Genomic DNA, 19,970 nt, shown 5'->3' on the forward strand with positions numbered 1-19,970 from the left:
TATACCTCTCACTCTCCTTTTTATACCTCCCACTCTCCTGCTTTTATACCTCCCACCCTCCTGCTTTTATACCTCTCACTCTCCTGCTTTTATACTTCTCACTCTCCTTCTTTCATACCTCTTACTCTCCTTTTTATGCCTCCTACTCTCCTTCATTTATACCTCGCATTCTCCTGCTTTTATACCTCTCACTCTTCTATATTTATACTTCTGCGTTGATACCCCCCACTGATCCCACTTTAGATCCCTCACTCACATGCACCTCCAGAAATCAAACTCAATTTCCAAACTTTCCCTTTAGCAGTCACAAATATTTCAGCCAGCAGGGCTTGAGGATGCTGGCCCTGAGTTTATAAGTTATGTTATACACTGAAGTTGTGAGGTTCATCTATGGCAAGGGACTGAACTCTGAGCTCTGGCAAATTACTTATGGAAAGCAGATTATTACTAAAATATTTGTTGTTTCAGCCTTTCTTTAAGGAGCCCAAACAGAAATATGCTAGGCCTGTTTTTCAACTTAATTATTGAATACCTGTAGCATAAATGGTAAATGTAGTCTGTGCCATCAACAAAAAAGACATAAGTATAATAATAATTAAGTCCCCCTTGCATTGTAATATCCATTTTCAAACAAAGAATATTACGTGACAAGGTCAACTGTGAAATGTGAACCTCAGCTTTTATCTGGCTCCGCCTGGAAATACAAACTTCTAACTGGGAAGCCTCAACTACTGCTGGAATGAAGACAGTAAATTCATAGTTTCAAATGAAAACCACATATTGTTCTTGCTATTTATAAGAGTTTAGGTTATCTTCAAATCCAAGAGTCAGTAATGACCCTAGCGCCTTGGCGTCACCATGCTGACCTCTGATGTTCCAAATTGCTCTGTGCTCTGATGCTTATTCGAAGAGGTAATAAAACCTTCAAGTGAAAGGCAGCAACAGAACACACATTTGTTTACACAAGTCTTTTAATTGGCAAAGGAATTTACTTTGATGTTTGGGGGGAGCAAGAAACAGGTTATGTTGTAACCTTGTTACGTTGTATGTCTCAAACAAATGATCCGCATCAGATCATATTAACTCTCTTTCTCAAATGGCATATTCTAAAATGTACATATCCAACAACAAGATCTGTGGGCAGATTACACAGTGAGTCTTACCCGCTGTACTTACACAGTTTGTCGGACTCCTGCAGTCCTGGCCTTCATGTAATTCATATTGGCTCTGTCCTTTCTGTTCACCTCCTCCAGTTTCTGCTGTCCCAGCCAGGACATCTGCATCTGTGGACTGAAAGTACCACCCCTGTGTGACCACTGTGAGAAGACCACTAGAAATATGAGAGTGAACGCTCAATCAAAGGAGTGGAGAGCGGGTCACCTGCGAATGTTGCGGTTCCTTACTTGTGCATGTAGTCCGGCTCGGAGCTGGGCTCGGAGTCCTGGTCGGGGAGGTGCTGGGGTGCCTGGCGGGGGTTCTCTCTCAGGACGGTGGAGGTGAGCTGAGGTGTGTGCATTGCGCCCGGTGTGGGGAGAGTGTCGTTCCTCACCAGCCATGAGCCCTCCACATTCTCCTCTGCACCAAAAAGCACCGCAGAGGAAAAAGTTCAGCAGGGGGCTCAGTTGGAACAACATCATTTAGCAGCACTTAATTAGCTTAATAACTCACTGCCTCTCCACCTCAACTGAGATTAATATAGCTCAGCACAGCTCAGGTCTGTGTGTATGAACCACAACACAGTTTAATACAGTTCAGCACAGCAGAGGTTTGTGTGTGAACCACAGCAAAGTTTAATACAGCTCAACACAGGAGGGATCTGTGTGTGTGAACCACAGTAAAGTTTAATACAGCTCAGCACAGCTAAGGCCTATGTGTGAAGCACAGCACAGTTTAATATAGCTCAGCACAGCTAAGGCCTATGTGTGAAGCACAGCACAGTTTAATATAGCTCAGAATGCTGCCCTAGGTCTGCGTTTTAACCACAGCACAGGTTAATATAGCTCAGCTCAGCAGCCTCATTGCACTTGCACGCCCACCTGTCCTCCTCCAACTGTGAACTACAGAGTGATAAGAAGTGGTGCTTGGCATCGCATGCTTGTCTGCGGCTTGTCTGCCAATCATGTATATTATGAAACTAAACTGAGGAGAGAAACCATGAAAATTATATAAATTAATAAATAATAAATAAAGCTCAGCAGGCTTGGCTCTTTGAGTGTGACTCTCCTCCTCATTGCCTCTTTTTTAAATTTTTTTTATTATTTCTTCCCACCACCACTCCCCAGGACATCTTTGTTATTGCTGCAATATTTTTTAGTCACTTCGTCCCCTTTGCCCCCGATCCTTTACCCTCCTAAATATTTAATAAATGCATCAGATCTGTATGACAGATTGGTAGTAATAATAATAATAATACTAATAATAATAACTGCAGCAATAATATTTACAACAGTAATCATGATAATACCAATAACAAGGGAAATAATAAGATCAATTTAACAGATGTGTTCTGACCATCTATCTTCTTCTTGTTCAGGGGCGGCCGGCCCTTCTTGCTGCGGACTGAGCCGGTCTTGCTGCTGCTGCCGCTGATGATGGACATGCGGTCCTCGTCTCCGCCCGTCAGCAGGGAGTTCCTGTAGGCGATGAGCGGCAGCCACACATCCTCCCTCCGCTCCATCATCTGCTCCGTCATGAACTTCTCCAGGTACGAGTGACTGTGAGCACATCACAGGATATGAGACACACACACACGTACACGCACATGTCCACACACACAAGTACACACACACACGCTCACACATCCACACACACAAGCAAGTACACACACATATTCACACACACACAAACACACATGTACACACACATACAGTATACACACACAAGTACACAGGTACACACACAAGCAAGTACACACACATATTTACACACACATACATGGATACACACACAATTGCACAGGTACACACACATTTACACACACACACACACACACACATCTATACAGGCACGCACACTGATCTGCTGGAGGAGACAGGGTGACATGGACATACAGAGCTTCTGCACTTACACCGTCTTCTTGTCCTGCCGCAGGAGTTTGGACGAGAACTCGCAAAGCACTTCCAGAAAAGCCAGATTCGGAGGAGGGAACTCCGGCCCTTTCGGGTTCTGATATTTGAAGGCAAACTCAATTCCGTCCCTTGAGTGACAGGAAAGCAGTGGGCAAAAAAACAAAAGAAAAATCACAGTCGGCTTTTCCACACTCACCAGTTTAACAGTTCATGCAGCTGCTACCTGACCAGTGAGCAGAAACATTGTCCTGAAGCATTGCGGCAACTTTCCAGTAATGTTAGCCCCCTGCTGGGGGGAGGAGCCAGGTACTCACTTGTGCAGCGTGGCCACAGCCTCTCTGGTCTTGATCTGGTCCAGGCCAAAGGTGAGGGCGAATCGGCGAGCCAGCTCCTTGATCCCGCTCACGTGGGACGAGGTGCGGTCCAGGTTGGGCCCCTGGTCCTGCAGGAGCTCGTTAAAGAGCTGGGGAGAGGGGGGGGGTGTCACCATAGTGTCTCCAACCAGGGGATCAGACACTCCAAGCCCACTACCTACTTCATCAACGAAAACATTTTCTGTGACCAATGCCTTATTAAAATATTAGCATAAGATATTTTCACATATGAAATATAGTTTAGTTTTTTTCTTAGACACAACATTAAAATGCTGCTAATGAGTATGGAAGGGCACATGCAGCACTGTCAGGCAGCCCACTCCAAACCCTCTGGGACCCCATGCAGAGTTTGTGAAGCACTGCACAGAATCACCCTGCCCTCACAATCCACTGTCACTTTGCACATTGTAGCACATTAATCAAGGACTCTGCAGGCATTCTGCAGTGAGGGGGCAGCTGCTGTTTCCCAGGGATACTATTCCAGTTCATTCCTGTTTGCATCTCATATATCCAATAAATCGTCAGTAATAGACAATAAACCAGCAATACTTGCCAATAATCGGCGCAAACACACACAAATAAATGCACATAGACAAAAACAAACACTTGCACACATGCCAAATCTATCTTTTGGGGTTTGGCAATTACTGTGTACGGTTTTGTTTGTTATGAACCTGAATGTTCCTGTAAGATCCACGCATTCATACCACAGGTTTAACCCCTGGATCACACAGCACCATACAGCCTACAGCTTTTTAACCTGTATGCGTATTAACTAAAAAAATAAGTTTGCTTTAGGCTAGAAGGTCTACCTGCTGTAAGCTGAGGATCAGGGTCTTGGCGCAAAGGATCTTGTCGATCTGTCTGGTCTTACTCAGTGTCTCCTTGATGATGTCACCATAATCGTTGTAGTACTGAGAGGAACAACAAGAGCAGTGATTGTCAATACAGTTCAAAAGAACCTCACTGCCTGAGTGTGGCAAAATACTACCAGACCTATCACAAACGTGACTTCTTTCTCAAAGCTCTTACCTTCATGTAGTGTTTGAAGATGTCGGCGGCGGCAGGCATATCAACGATGTCGTAGATGATGAGCTTGCTGAAGGCAGCCAGCAGGTTCCTTCTCTTATGCAATGCCTCGATCTTATTCGCCTCGTCCTCTTCGTCACCCTCTAAGGGACAAGCGCAGGATGGTCAGAGCAAGGGGCTTCACAAGCCCCGAAACTGTAGGGCCATCGTTCGTCATGTGCGTTTTCTTCCAGATTAGAACTAACCACCAACTACGGTTGAGGTGAAAAAGTGCTTAAAACTGCTGAGATGTGGAGCTCTACTGTATGTACTGTACATGCTACGCATAGAATTTGCAATTGACATATGTGAGTGACTGAAAGCACACAGCTAAGTTGATTTGTCTGTTATGGTGTTCACAAAGACTCGCTCTCATCAGTTATAGAACACTTTTGCGTGAAATGACAGAAAAAACTGTAAACTGGAACTGTCCCTTCTTGAGCAACCTCATCACACTTAGAATTGGTGCTTTAGAACCAAGGTGACCCCTTACCTCTTACCAAACTGTCACTGTACACATGAGATGAAGAACAGCAGCCTTCACCGCATTATAAAAGTTCTGAACACAACCGCTAACGACTTTGCACAACGCAAGTGTTTGCTTGAGGTGTGTGGATGTGTGTGTGTGTGTGTGTGTGTGCGGGAATGCCAGGCACAAGACAGGTGAGAAGCAGGGCAGAGGTTGGGAGGGACTCACCCATGCTCTGGTTTTCCTCGTCCTGGTCGATGAAGACGTGGTCAAGGATGAAGGTGAGGAGCTCGTTCTGCAGCGGGCCGTCGGGGTTGAAGACCAGCGGCTGCAGGCCCTCCCGCCCCCCGGTGGTCAGCTGGTGGCTGAAGATCATCAAGAGGTCGCACAGCAGCATGAAGGCCTGGGGTGAGGGGGAGGAGGTTACAGCACAGTGGCACAGGAACGCTTGAATCAACCAGTCTGCTTTTATCTGAGGCGGGACAGAGTGTCTGTAACCATGTCATCTGGGTCTTACTGTATAGGGCCTCGGGGTCAGGGGACGAGGGAGAGACAACTCAATCAATCAATCAATCAATAAATAAATACTTTCATTTGTGAAAGTGTTTTTTTATAATTGTATTACCACAAAAAGATATAGAATGTTTTCCAAATTGAAGCATAACCAAGAAAACCTAAAGCCAGATAAAACTGGAAAAGAAATCTAGAATCCCAAGAAAACTTTACTTCAATCCAAGGTCTTTGCACATTCACGTTGTAAGTTGCTTTGGATAAGAGTACTGTACCCACAAAAGCCAGTGAAATGAAAGATCTTATAACGGACCTTTAAATAGAATTGATTCATTGTAATCAGGAGTACTTTAGCCTTTGGAAAACAAAACATTGATGCAACTCCATTTGCACACTTTGTAGATTCTTTGTGCAGGATGTATACAGGTACAGAAAAAGTAGAATTTTATAACATGCATAAAGTAGCTACAAGCACATAAAGCAAAATTCAGTTTAAGCCATTTCCCAACCTGCATTTGTCACATTCAAAATACAGTACATTTACAGTCTGGAGACCCATGAGAACCCCTTTCACAAAATGATAATATCTTTGGGGGTGCTAAAGCAAAGGAACCCTTGCGCCCCTGGGCAACCATTGGCAGGTGATTCTGCACACACCTGCTCTTTGACCGGAGTGTTGACGTTTGAGAGGCATTGTTGGCATACGGCCAGGAACGACTTGACTACCCTCCTCAGAGCGATGAGGTCATCCTGTGCAGACAGAAACGGGAACACCATGGCCACTCCATGCATGTATGGCAATTCCTGTGTGACTGAGAGATGATCACTAAAGAATGAACAATAACTGAGCAGTGCATGAGGCCATCAGGAAGCTTTACATGATGAGCAATTCCACTGCAGCTCCTTATTTGTCTTCAATCAAGAGAGCGCCTACAGTATCAAGTCTCTTGATTCAATACAATTTCCAACAAGATTTACTAAACACATTTATAACTGTGTGAAGCGCCAGTATCAAACTCACGTACACTTATTTTCAAGTGTCAGCAGGCCTTTTATAAAATGTCACTTTTTTCAATGGTAGTGAGAAAAGTAGTTTTTAGATACTTCACTTTTGCATATGTGTGTTCTTTTGAGTTTTGCTTCACTTGTGCAAGTTCACTAGGACTCACAAGCATGCACACACACAAGCACACAGACATGCACGGATGGAACTTGTATCGACCAACCTTGGATGGCGAGCCTTCTGTGATCCTGACTAGCTGCCACAGGATGGAGTAGTGCGAGCATTGCAGAGCCTGAACGGCAATCTGAACATACACAGAGAGAATAGTCTGACTGAACACAAATATGACCACATTTGACCATACAGAGAGAGGAGTCCCACTGAACACAATACAACCACATCTGATCATATAGAGACAGAAGTCTCACTGATTACAATATGACCACACATGACCATATAGACAGAGGAGTCTCACTGAACACAATATGACCACATCTGTCCTTATAGAGAGAGGAGTCTCACTGAACACAATATGACCACACATGACCATACAGAGAGAGGAGTCTCGCTGAACACAATATGACCACATCTGACCATATAGAGAGAGGAGTCTCACTGACACAAATATGACTACACAGAGGAGTCCACATAACTATAATGCCTCACTGAATATGAAATTCATTTTTTAGTTATTTTGAAAGAACGGGTAGTGATTTTGAAGTGTGTCTATTTATACAAAGCTTCAGCCCATACCTGCTCTGGCATGGAGCCCTGTTCTATCCCGATCTTCAACAGCCGGTAGCAGTTCCCAAATAAGTCCCACCTTGTCAAGTCATGTGTGCTAAAACACACAAAGAGCATTTTGCTACACATACAGGAAAATTTACAAATAAAAATGTATTTTTATGGTCTGAAAATTATCATACAAACCCGAACACCCAGAGCACAATGCGTGTAATTCTTGCCATGGAAGAGCTTCTCAATCACATGTTGATGTAATCAAGAATAATCCTACTACTGTGTCATGTCAAAGCTACATGTATATCAGCATTCATGCTCTGTGATACTTCTCATTAGCACTTCGATTTTAAATTTATTAATCTACAGAGGTATGGGTACTTGTCTTCTGTCAACCAAGCAACTTTGCTTGTCAATAAATCGCCATTTCCACAATTCCCTTGATGTCTGTGAGATGTTGAAGTGCATGATGGGAATTTTGACAATGTGAAACTGGAAGAGCAGTACTGATGAGCAAGCCAGATTTTTAAAAAGGCTCAATTTACAATGTACCAAAAACAATCAAACGAGTGAAGTTTTTTAAAGCAGTTCAGACAATCCTGACAAAAAATTTTCACCAAGACAATATTAATGATGGTTCAAAAAAAAGAAAAGTTTTGTCCTATTTTGTTAATGTTCATTACAGAGAAATCCCCAAAGAACTGCATACAAATTTTCTAATAATTAATTTTCCTCAATATGTGCAGAATCTTTTCCACATTACTATTTAATTATCTGCAAAAATTCAATTCAGGAGCAACTGGGGTTTGAGAAAACAATGTGGCTGTTTTTCAGTATTTAAAATAGAGTGTGAAGAAATTATCAGCAGATGAATTTGGCCACACTAGTAAAAATAAAACCAAATTTTAACAATTTAGAAAATTTCCATTAGAATGTGTTTTAAAATCAGTCACTCATGGGCGTGTTCAAAACCAGGTTTTTCAGAGATACACAGACTAAAGTACAGATATGACAAATGTTAAAGAGATAAATTGCCTTGATTTGTTCTTAAATGCCATTTTAATATTCTTCAAGTACTTATGTTTGTTATCCATTTTTAGAGTTCTTACTCCTGTTCCTCAGTTCATCATGGGCATTCAGGTCATATTATTATATTGTGTTTTTTTTTTTTAGTTTTCCTGTCTTTCATGTTTAAGTTCTTCCCATTTTTATTTTAACATGGATCTTATGTTTCTTAGTTTTTCTTGTGATCTTAAATTTCTTGAACTGTATTTTATATTTAAATCTTGTCTGTTTTTATATTTGTTATTATTCCTGTTGTTCTTATGTTCCTACTTTCCTGTGCTTTTCACATTTCTTATGTTCTTAATCGTCTTATAAAAATAAGATTAAGTTCTTAATTGTCTTTTTTGTGCCTATTTTCTCCCATTTTCTCCCCAATTTAGTTGTTATACCAATTCCCTGTGTGAATCACGGTCCTGGTCGATGCGCTATCCTCTGTTGGTCTGGGGAGGGTGTAGACTACCACATGCCTCCTCCGATACATGTGGAGTCGCCAGCCGCTTCTTTTCACCTGACAGCGAGGAGTTTCACTGGGAGAACGCAACGCGTGCGGAGGTTCATGCTACCTCCCCCAGATCCCCTCCCTGCTGAACAGGCGCCCCGACCAACCAGTAGGAGTCGCTAATGCAACAACCAGGACTTATACCCTCACCGGCTTCCCACCCGCAAACACTGCCAATTGTGTTCGTAGGAACGTCTGACCAAGCCGGAAGTACCACTGCTGGGGACTGAACCCGGGTCTCTGCGGTGGTCGGCGAGTGCTTATACCTCTACACTACCCAGACGGCCCTAATTGTGTCATATTTCTAATGGGTTGTGAGTTTCGTAGGTTAGGTAAGTTGCGAGGCACGGCTGATGTCACATTTAAGTGGCTGCAGTGGAGGTGCTGCTGCACACACTTGTGGAAGGCTGTGAGCCTCTTGAGGGAGGAGAGCACATTGTAGATGTCGTCGTCGTCCGCCTCTTCCCCCTGCAGAGGAATAAAAATCGGTCATCTCCAGAAAAGGAACAGGCCTAGTCTCTCTTCAAAAAGATACGTCAAGTCCCCTGTTCAGAAAAAAACATAACTTTCCACTCCATAAATGCAACATCCAGCCTTTATATATTTTTTTTGTCAGCCAACATAAAAACAAACTTTATCCTCATGCCTAAAAAACTTTGAAATTATGGAGATGCAAGACCACTGTTTCAAACCATTACATTACATTCCTTTGGCAAACGCTTTTATCCAAAGCGACGTACAATACGTGCATACTGAAGGTCATCAGAACAACAACAGAACACAGGTCCGATAAGATACAATTCTCATTAAGTATCAGTTATCCATAGCCATGAACATCAAGTCTAGTTCACACAGTAAGCATAGGCAAAGCCAGTAAAGTTATGGCAAGTCAAACTAGAAGTGAGGCATGATTACGAAAGATATGATAGAGCTAAAACATCAAGATGATATGCACCATTTGCATTTGCTTTTAGCCCACGGCTACTCTGTGGGTGCTTTACCCATAGTACCCTGATAGCCTTCACCCCTCCCCCTGTCCCTGCAGCAGCATGGCTCGCACCTCCTGCAGCAGGTCCTGCAAGGACAGTGCAAAGCGGTCGGCCAGCTCATCGATGAGCTGGCTGCGGGCAATGTCCACACGGTTCATGATGGTGTACTCCTCGCTGCACAGGATGCTGTAGGTGCGGCTGCAGGCCTCCAGCACCTCCGAGTCAGTGTGCTTCTCCACCACAAACTTGATCTGCTTCAGCAGGGCATCCAGGTGCTGCGGGAGGAACAACCAGATCAGAATCGTTGGCTGACAATGATGTCATAAGGGATGGGAACAATAGCATTTGATTGGGACCCTGCACTGTTGGAATAAACATTTAAGGATTCGAAGTGTTGTATATGCGATCATAAGTGCCATTACTATAAAGTGATAAGAATAAGAGAAGCCAACCTGGCCAGCCCCCTTTTCTCTGTACTTGTTCAGATCAAGTTCCACTCCAACTTGACAGCTTGAAAGGTCTAAAAACTCATATTTAGCCTTTTGTCCCCTTTATTTCATCAATAATGAGATAAAAATAATTGTGCCTGTTGGGTTACTACCAAGACACCCACCCAAATATGGGAGCTGATGTATGTGCACTCATCCTCCACAAGCCAGTGACTATTTCTCATAGACCAGACTAAGGAGTACTACAGGAGTGAGCATCAAACCACAGATGACGTCGTGGCCTTCTCTGAAAAGATACAATGTGTGACCCCTTCTCACCTCCTCCCCTACTGGCCTCCCCACCTATTAGTCCCCCCATCACTACCCTCTTTACCTCTCTCTAAATCCAAAACTTACAGCTCCTAACATCCCATATCCTACTACTTGTTCCCTTGACCATATTCTGTCCCCCCTACATCCATCCATCTCTCAGGACATCATTCCATTTATCTTATCTCTTATCAACAGCCTTCTATCAACCAGCATGGTTCCCACTACTCTTGAGATGGCTTTTGTCATACCACTCCGCAGGAAACTTTTTCTGAACCAAGAATTACCAAACCATCTCATTCCTGTCAGTTTTGTCCAAAACTTCTGACTGCATAGTCTGCAACCAACAGTCTCTCCATTTCCAATATAACAATCTCCTATAGAAGTCAGACCACTCCACTGAGGATGAGATTCTTGCACTCAAAGGCTCTTCAATTGGCAAGGGCAAAGTCATTCAGCTTCATCCTCATGCTTCTTGGCTTGACCGGTGCCTTTAACCCCTTTAGCTCCCAGATTAATTTGTGGCTGTGACGAGCATCTCAGGATCTGCTCGCATGTGGTTTGAGGCATATCAATCCTAGCAGCTGGCCCAGAAAGGATCGTGCCATTCTCCTCAAGGCTCAGTGAAGTGGTCCCCTCCTCTTCTCTTTTTACTGAAAAATATTTGGTTCAATTGTTGCTGCTCAGGATACATCATATCATTGCTATAACAGTCAGATTTCCTCCCTCTGCTACCCAAGTTCATGTACCTATCTGTTGATGTCTGCCTGACATTGCTACCAACCTGGACAAGACAGAATTCTTGTTCCTCCTGACAAAGTGTTCCCTGCAGGTTTATGAATCACTGTTGATGGGCCTGCAGTGTTTTCCTTCTGCTCAGATAAGAACCTATGTGACCATAACAACATCAGGAGAATTGGCCACTTCCTCTTCCAAAAAGCTACACAATTAATCGTAATGTAATGTATGGACTACTGCAACGTCTTGGTGACCAGCTTACTGGCTTGTGCCAACAGGCCATTATAACTAGTCCAGAATGCTAATCAAAATTGCCTCATCCAATGTCATTTCAACACCTATCACTGGCTTTCGATGGCTTCCTCCATTCATGACAAATCACTGCCCCTTCCTATCACCTGTATCAGACATTAGACAATTAAACCGTACACTCAAACTAGATCTCTCCATCCCACCTTCTCTCACCAGCTGGTCTCATCTCTTTGAGCACCTGACAGTCGCTGCTTGTGGCCCCATGCTGAATATTTTTGACAAATATCTATAACCCACCTTTAGACTACACATCAGTGTTTCTCCTTAAGAATAACTAACCACTTTTTAAAAATTATTTCACAGGTCTTGAGTCATGCACTGTGACCGTGGTACTTATTTCACTGTAAATTTGCCCGAGTGGTCTCAAGCTCGAGTGGTGTTTGCTTACAATGTTGAATGCACGTTTATAGTTGCATTGGCTAAAAGCACCTGTCAAATGACTGAACTGTAACTGTATAGTGTACTGTTCACAGAACAGGCATATCTCTCATTGAAGACTGAGGGCACCCGGCACATTGTTGAGCTATAGCAGTGGTAACCCAAGGCTTCCTGTCCGAACTAAACCCATTTTTCCTCTTTTGAGTAAAGCCAACTGTATCCCGATGCCATGGATGCTCAAACCTCTTACTACAGGGCCCAACTTTTACCAAATGAGTCACTTTAAAGCTCCTGAATGTGGGGGACGGGGGCAACCTTTTTAGTCACAGACCATAAATTTTTACTTGAATGCAACAAAGAAATTTTACTGAGGGAAAAGATGGTAGAATTGAATTGCTGAACTAAATGAATTTGATTAAGTTCATTTCCCTGATAAAGAAGGAAAATGTAAATAATGCATAAAATGTAAAAGTAAATACTGCACTTGAATTCAACTAGCTTCATGCCATATGTAATGAATGTAAAAACTACAGGACGAGAGCATGTTCCTCGTATACAGCAATAACTGATGCGTGAAGTGTTTCCCCAGGGGCTCACCTTCTCCATCCTGGCAGCACTGTACACATCCAGGTCGAAGAACTGTGGGATCTGAAGCAGGTTTGCCACTTTTTCCGAGTCTGCTTGATACTGGAACAATCACCGAAAACAAAACATCAGGCCACTGCTCTCAACCACAATTTCACAGACAGACGTTTTATGGTAAATGGTAAATGGACTGCATTTATATAGCGCTTTTATCCAAAGCGCTTTACAATTCATGCCTCTCATTCACCCATTCACACACACACACACACCAACGGTGAAAGGCTGCCATGCAAGGTACCAATCAGCTCGTTGGGAGCAATTAGGGGTTAGGTGTCTTGCTCAGGGACACTTCGACACGCCCAGGGCGGGGGATCGAACCGGCAACCCTCCGACTGCCAGACAACCGCTCTTACCTCCTGAGCTATGTCGCCCCAATGACATGAGACAGACTGGAAAGCACAAGACCTTCCATTTTAGGGACCCCTGTGTGTGTGTGTGTGTGTGTGCGTGTGAGTGCAGGGTGTGTGCACGGTGTGTGTGTGTGTGTGTGTGTTTGTGTGCCCGTGTGTATGTTTGTGTTTGTGTGTGCGTATGTGTGTGTTTGTGTCTGTGCGTGCATGTATGTTTATGTGTGTGTGTGTGTGAGAGACTGAGAGTGCGTAATGTGTATGAAAGTGTTTGTGTGCAAGCGGGCATGCGCGTGAGTGTGTATGTGAGCGTGTTTGTGTTTGTGTGCATGTGTGTGTATTTGTGGGCGCATGTGTGTGTGTGTATGTAAGTGTGTTTGTGTGCATGCATGTGCGTGTGTATGTGTGTGTGTTTGTGTGCGTATGTGTGTGTGTGTGTGTGTGTGTGTGTTTGTGTGCATGCGTGCGTGTTTGTTGGCGTGTGTGTGTATATGAGTGTTTGTGTGCTTGTGCCTGTGTGTGTGAGAGACTGAGAGTGCGTAGTGTGAATGAAAGTGTGTTTGTGTGCAAGTGTGCATGTGTATATGAGTGTGTTTGTGTTTGTGTTCATGCGTGTGTGTGTGTTTGTTTGTGTGTGTATGTCAGTGTGTTTGTGTGCGTGTGTGTGTGTTTGTGGGTGTATGTGTGGGTGTGTATATGAGCGTGTATGTGTTTGTGTATGTGTGTGTGTTTATGTGGTTCACCTTGGAAAGCAGCATGGGTAGAGCCATGATATAGTGCTCTGTCAGTTTGTTTCTGTCGTCCATCTGAGTCTTGCGCTCCTTGGCCGTCAGCACCTGGGGCAGCGAGGGTAAAAAGGGTAAATGAGGGACACACAGTCATCAGAGATGTGTGCGAAAAGTGAAAGGGAAAAAACACAAGAGCCTGGGGAGCTGAAGAGATTTCAAGCTAAAAATACTGAAAATTTGGTGTCCACAGGGACCTTACTTTTGGGCTCTGAAAAAAAACAAATACCCATCTTCACCACAGATTTAATTCAACCGTATTCAGAAAAACAAGTATATAGTCTAAACTGCTGGATGTTACAGCTGCCCTGGTTAAAAAATTGTAGCTGTTCCGTTGTTCCAGGGAACAGCAGCACTATCAAATGCAGCACTCTGGTTCTGATGTAAAGATTATAACTCAACATGGAGAGATGAAAAGGTATGGTTTGCTGCAGGTGTCGAGTCTCTATGGTTTACTGATAAGGGGGAGGGGGGTGTACTTACTGTACGTTGCTTTGGATAAAAGCGCCTGCCAAATAAATGTAATGTAATGTAATTGGTGTTGCAAGACAGTCGGTTTAGCCAGAGACCCTGTCTCCAAAGCAAAGCAGGTGACCTTACCCTCTTCCCTGTCCCCCTGCCGATGGGGGGGTGAGCCTCAGCTGCCTGCCGAATGGTGCACACCATCAGCTCGATCAGGGCACTCTCCTGCCGGTCCGCTAAAACTGTGCCACGGGACAGAAGGAAAGAATCCTCACTGATCTCAGATCAGTCATTCAGGTGCCTTCAGCTGCAGCCACAAATGAAGAGGTCAGAAGACAGAGAGAAGGATCGGATGCACTAAGAGAGAACGATCCGTCAGATGAAGAGAGAATGATCAGTCAGATGTAGAGAGGTGAGAGAAAGAGAGAAAGGTCAGCCAAACAGAGAGAAAGATCAGACAGAGAAAGAAAGATTAGTCAAACTAAAAAATGCAAACAAAGAGAAGGATCAATGTAACAGAGATGGGAGGATCAGACAGAAGAGAAAAATCGAATGGACACAGAAAAAGATGAGAGACAGATAGACAGCATGAAAGGCGGGACATCGCAAACAGTCAGAAAGACTAACAGACGCAGTCGGACAGACAGACGGACCGTACCCTCTTCTCCCTGCACAGGCTCCTCCAGGAGCAGCTCAGTCATGCACTCCCAGTCCTTCAGCAGCTCCTGGGAGCTGTCCCACAGGCTGTCCACCAGGTAGGCCGCGTGCTCGTGCAGCTGAGACAGACAGACAGAGGATTCAGTGTGTGAGAGAGTCAGCGTGTGTGTGTGTGTGTGCATGTGCTGTGTGTGTGTGTGTGAGTGAGTGAGTGAGTGAGTGAGTGAGAGAGAGAGAGAGAGAGAGAGAGAGAGAGAGAGAGAGAGAGAGAGACAGATAATCTTGATAAAACTCAGGTCTCAAACCCATTCCAGCTGACTAGCTGTTTCTGATGTTATTCTTACCTGGATCCTCAGGTGAAAGGTGACCTGATTGGCTGAATACAGGTGTCTTAACTGTAATCCTGAGTATGGTGAGAGGGAGCTTACGGACAGAGGCTTGTAGTTTCAGGCATTCCCTGTACCTCGCTCTCCAGGAAGAAGAGCACCAGCATGCGGATGAGGTTCCCGTTCGGACTGTTTCTCCCCCTCCGCCGGGCCAGAGCCTCCTCTGCCTGGGGGTCGTGTCTGCTGAACAGCCTGGTAGAGAGCAGGGCCCAAACAGAGCTCAACCCCCCCTCATAAACACCCCCCAGAACAGAGCTCCACTTTACAGACACACAGACCCATTCACTCAGTCACTCACAGAAACACACAAACACAGAGAAACACACACACACACACACACACACACAACCCCCAAGACCAAGACAGAGCTCAGTCTTCTTCACCACATGTACAATCAGTACACCCACCCCATCCCACCCACCGCCACATTCTGCTGCCAGTCCTCTCTGAACATATCTTCAGAGCAACAGGCGACAGCAGCCGCCGTGCTCACTGCTGCCACCATCTGTACATGTGTGGAAATGTACCCCTGTTCATTCCAAAAGCAGGGTGTGGTGGCTAACATGACATTAGTGACAGTGTGTGCATGGGTACTAGGGCGTGGAGGGAGGGCTTTGGGAATCAAGGGGGGGTTTCGAGGGTGCGAGAGGGGTGCAGACTCACTTGCGATGGAGGAATTCTCCCGCTGCGCCCGCCACAGGGCGGTGGGCGGAGTACACCAGGTGGTAAACGTTCTCGCAGTCCTCGTTAGAAAGGGCGTCCTCGCTGCCTCTAAAACAACAACACCCAGCAGGTCATGGGGGGAAGACATAAGGACAAACACATGCATACATGCAGGACCAGCGACAGATACACAGAGACAAACAGGCAAGGCCAGAGACAGACACACAGATACAAACAGGCAAGGCCAGAGACAGACACACAGATACAAACAGGCAAGGCCACAGACAGACACACAGAGACAAAGACAGACAGGAATGAATGGAGAGTAAAGCTGCTGGTGGAAGATATGACCAGACAGCCTGACAGGCAGAATAAAAAAAGGGAGCGGCACACAATAACCACAGTAACAACAAAAGAGTCTGAAGAAATATGTTGTGAAATGTGAGCACCCACAGCTGTGGTCACATCAGCTAAAAAGGCAAGTGACTGCACTACACACAACAATCGTGTGACAGAAGGAAGAAAACAGTCAATGCTAGGAATGAAAACTTTCAATTATTTTCACAGATCGAGTGATTGCATAATGTGTTTGATTCCTAGCATGGGGAAGAATAGATTTTTTAGAATGCATCTTGGCCGGGCAGCACCACTCGTTGTATAGAAAATGCATGCACAACGCCCATTGGTTTTTGCATCATGTTCTGGTTGGCTGGGATGTGTGGAAATCGGAACATTGCAAAAAAGTTGAAAGTTGCAGAAGTTTAATCACCGTTCAAAATGAATGTGCATTGGTCGGACTCAATAAATAAAGTGGAAATTTGTAAGAGCAAGCAAGTTACTTGTAACAGTGTTAGCTTGACATCCATGAAACACGGTATAGGTAGAGAGTAGTCTAGTTTCAGCTTGACTACATTTATAGTTTAGCCTGTGTTTTGAATATAATTCAGTAGTTGGCTAGCTAGCTATCTGTGATAACACACATACTGTGAAACCATTTTGACTTAAAACCAAACAGAATCTTAATATTCATTTTTAATTTATGAATTATTGGATCATTCATGCATTCATTCATTATTAGGTAACCAAATAGAGATACTAGAAAAACACATTGCTAAGTGGTATATAGAGTATGGGATATTTGCTGGAATACTGTAGTATTTGCAATGGAATTGCATGTTTTAAAAACCAGCTAGGTTCGAGTTTGCGTTTTCTCCTCGTGTCTGCGTGGGTTTCCTCCCAAGAAGACTCTAAGCTCTAAATTGCCCATAGGCAAGGGTGTGTGAGTGAATGGTGTGTGTTCCCTGCGATAGATTGGTGGCCTGTCCAGGGTGTATTCCTGCCTCTCACCCCATGTATGCTGGGATAGCACCCCCACGACCCTGCCCATGATAAGCGAGTATAGATAATGGATGGATAGATGGAAATGCATGTTTTCATTTTAGTTGACGGAGCTAGTAAGTTCTCTCAGCGCAGGGCATTTAAAATGCGTAATGCTCAGCATGATTATCCCGCTTATATTATTGGCAACAAAAAGCATAATTACAAAATACAGTTACAATTTCAAAATATATATTTGCTTTATTCTGTTCATATTAGATTATGAACTATACTCTATTTTCTTAATCTAATTTCTTAATCAAATTTTCTTAATCTTCTTTTTTACATACTGTATGATTAATTAATAAATGGAGCCCAGTTCCAACACATAGTTGTACATACATAACCTTCATGTGGTGAGGGTGAGTACGGTAAGCCACACCCCCTTGATGACACTCACTGCAAGATTAGGGTCACCAGTCGGATGGCTTCGACAGCCACGTCATACTCTTTGTCCAGAGTCATGGAGACAATACGGTCCTAGAAGAACACAGAACAAATGGGTTTTCGTGTCATGTGGTCACTACAGAAACAGTGTGGTGTTACAGCAACAAGCTGGGCTTGCTCTTTTCCCAGTTGGAGCTCTGCTCTCGCTCCCTACTTTAACCTGAACAGCTTCAGAAAACTTTCAACTGTATAAATCGACAGTGTGTGAAATGTACCGTAATCTGTTTTGGTCAGTTACATAACATTAATAAAAAATTATTATAATAATTTTTAAAACTGCTGAACAGGGGGACCTACCTCAGAGACACATTGATTCATAAATAATCTTGGCAGGGAAAATTGGAATGCCAAGTAATTATTGTAAGCCAGGGAGCTTGCCATCAGCTATTATTAGCAATACCAGCAAACACTGACACCGCTAGACTTAACAGCTAGCAGCATCAACCTACTGAGCTAATAGGACAGATGGTTTGTATTTGGGCATTTTTCCATAACAATCTCTTCTGACTTATGACCGTTCCATTATTCCATCAAGGATTCTAAAGAAGCTTGGGAACGCAGGGAATGGCAGGAAGACGAGCGCATGGGTTTGTTTCGCACCTTAAAGCGGTTAGTGAAGAGCTCCAGCTTGGGGAAGAGTTCTCGGTTGGTGTACAGATTCTGAAGGGCTTTCAGACACTTGAGCCTCACTTCACCTTGCTGTAGACAAACAAACAGCAAACAGATTACAGTCATATCCACTATCCTTCTCAGTCATGATCCACATGCTGTTATCAGCTACAAAGAGGAGGAGAAGAAGAAGAAAAACACATGAGACATTTTTCATTACAATATAAAACAAATATTTCATAATACAAAATATTGAGATTATATTTTGGATTTGGATTCTCGCCTACAAGGCAGCCAGCTTTACTCAGCTACTTAAAAGCAGAAATCCCAAACAATTACTGCGTTCCCTAGTTACAGCGTGATCTTCAGTACAACACTGAATTGTTGTCATTTTCTCTCCTGTGACATGATCATTCCAAGCTTTCTCTCAATACACAGACCCTCTATTACACAGACCCGTAATCAAATGTCCTCCAAACATCCTCTATTTGGGATGTTACATTCCAGAATGCAGGTTCATAAATGTGTAGAAACTCTGGGTGGTCAGTGGAAATCATTCAAAACAGTCTTCATAACAGCTTTTAAAAAACCTGCACTGCAAATCTAGCATTCGGTAAAGCCCAGAATAACAAGAGCCTTCAACCATAAGACACTAGAATCTCCAAATGGAACAGAAAGGGTTTCATATGCACAACTCTACTGATCATAAAGCTCTCACCTCCAAATGTGGCCTAAGCAGCCATTTGTACTGTCACAACAATTCATGTTTTAGGTATTTAACACACACTTAACCATAGCGATTTACATGGTTAACATTTTACTCACAATCCATTAATAAAGCTGGATATTAACTGAAGCAATTCAGGCCAAAAACTTTGATCAAGAGTACAAGAGCACCACCCCACCTGGGAACTGACCCGTCAGCCTCTCAATTGCTAGTCTGTTCCCTAACTATTATACTACACTGCTCACATGGACAGTACTACATCCAATAAAGTCATCTTCAAACGTTTCAGTCAGAGTATAGTAATTATTAAGGAGAGTGCCATTTTACAGGGCCCTCAACACGTGCGGCATTAAAGTTTAAACCACTTTAGGGTCTGTCAGAGTTGGGGCCCTGCTTTCAGACAGACCCACCCTGTCGTGGAGCGTCCACCCCACATATTTCAGGTAGCTGTCGTTCAGAAAGGCATCGCTGTACATTTTCATCCACACACCAATCTCTTCTATGCAGATGGCCCGGATTTCCGCTATCGCATCTCTGCAAAAGAAAAGAATAGACAAAGAAAAGACAGATTTTAATTTCTTTTCATTCCAACAGATAGGTTGGGAGTCCGGCGCCCTCTGTAGATGGGTGGCTGATATGCACACGCACCTGTAGCGGTGAACGAAAATGCCCTTGAAGATGGAGTTCATCATGTTTTCAATTTCATCTTGGTTTTCCTGGAGCTGGGAAACAATTTGGGAAATGGCATGACTGAGAGTCTGAAACCAAAGCTTGAAACTCAGAACTTTTTTAACTTGCCAAATGTTTAACTGATATTGGGGCAAACTACAGATTAAAATGAGGAGATAGATGAAGTAGAGGGTGTGAAAGGAAAGAAAAACATAAAACAACCAAAA

General features: G+C 43.9%; 1 protein-coding gene and 1 long non-coding RNA gene across 3 annotated transcripts in view; both read right to left on the reverse strand.

Moving 5' to 3' along the window:
* The window catches only part of LOC135253406 (uncharacterized), a 217,237-nt gene that overhangs the window by 70,424 nt on the left and 126,843 nt on the right, over window positions 1–19,970 (reverse strand). The gene's annotated exons all lie outside the window — the stretch shown is intronic.
* Window positions 1–19,970, reverse strand: part of LOC135253401 (cohesin subunit SA-1-like) — a 64,938-nt gene that overhangs the window by 4,702 nt on the left and 40,266 nt on the right. For both annotated transcript variants that reach the window (XM_064332662.1, XM_064332663.1), the window contains 23 exons: window positions 19,723–19,796; window positions 19,485–19,608; window positions 18,339–18,437; window positions 17,692–17,771; window positions 15,915–16,022; window positions 15,329–15,443; window positions 14,867–14,984; window positions 14,347–14,450; window positions 13,705–13,797; window positions 12,567–12,656; window positions 9,855–10,058; window positions 9,192–9,262; window positions 7,246–7,333; window positions 6,716–6,796; window positions 6,147–6,239; window positions 5,208–5,382; window positions 4,475–4,614; window positions 4,255–4,356; window positions 3,383–3,531; window positions 3,068–3,196; window positions 2,512–2,714; window positions 1,404–1,575; window positions 1,177–1,290 (listed from right to left, as the gene is read on the reverse strand). In XM_064332662.1, coding sequence (XP_064188732.1) covers window positions 1,177–1,290; window positions 1,404–1,575; window positions 2,512–2,714; window positions 3,068–3,196; window positions 3,383–3,531; window positions 4,255–4,356; window positions 4,475–4,614; window positions 5,208–5,382; window positions 6,147–6,239; window positions 6,716–6,796; window positions 7,246–7,333; window positions 9,192–9,262; window positions 9,855–10,058; window positions 12,567–12,656; window positions 13,705–13,797; window positions 14,347–14,450; window positions 14,867–14,984; window positions 15,329–15,443; window positions 15,915–16,022; window positions 17,692–17,771; window positions 18,339–18,437; window positions 19,485–19,608; window positions 19,723–19,796 — 2,726 coding nt within the window. The remainder of the gene's footprint in view (window positions 1–1,176; window positions 1,291–1,403; window positions 1,576–2,511; window positions 2,715–3,067; window positions 3,197–3,382; window positions 3,532–4,254; window positions 4,357–4,474; window positions 4,615–5,207; window positions 5,383–6,146; window positions 6,240–6,715; window positions 6,797–7,245; window positions 7,334–9,191; window positions 9,263–9,854; window positions 10,059–12,566; window positions 12,657–13,704; window positions 13,798–14,346; window positions 14,451–14,866; window positions 14,985–15,328; window positions 15,444–15,914; window positions 16,023–17,691; window positions 17,772–18,338; window positions 18,438–19,484; window positions 19,609–19,722; window positions 19,797–19,970) is intronic.

This window comes from Anguilla rostrata, chromosome 4, assembly GCF_018555375.3.
Source record: "Anguilla rostrata isolate EN2019 chromosome 4, ASM1855537v3, whole genome shotgun sequence".
NCBI lineage: Eukaryota > Metazoa > Chordata > Actinopteri > Anguilliformes > Anguillidae > Anguilla > Anguilla rostrata.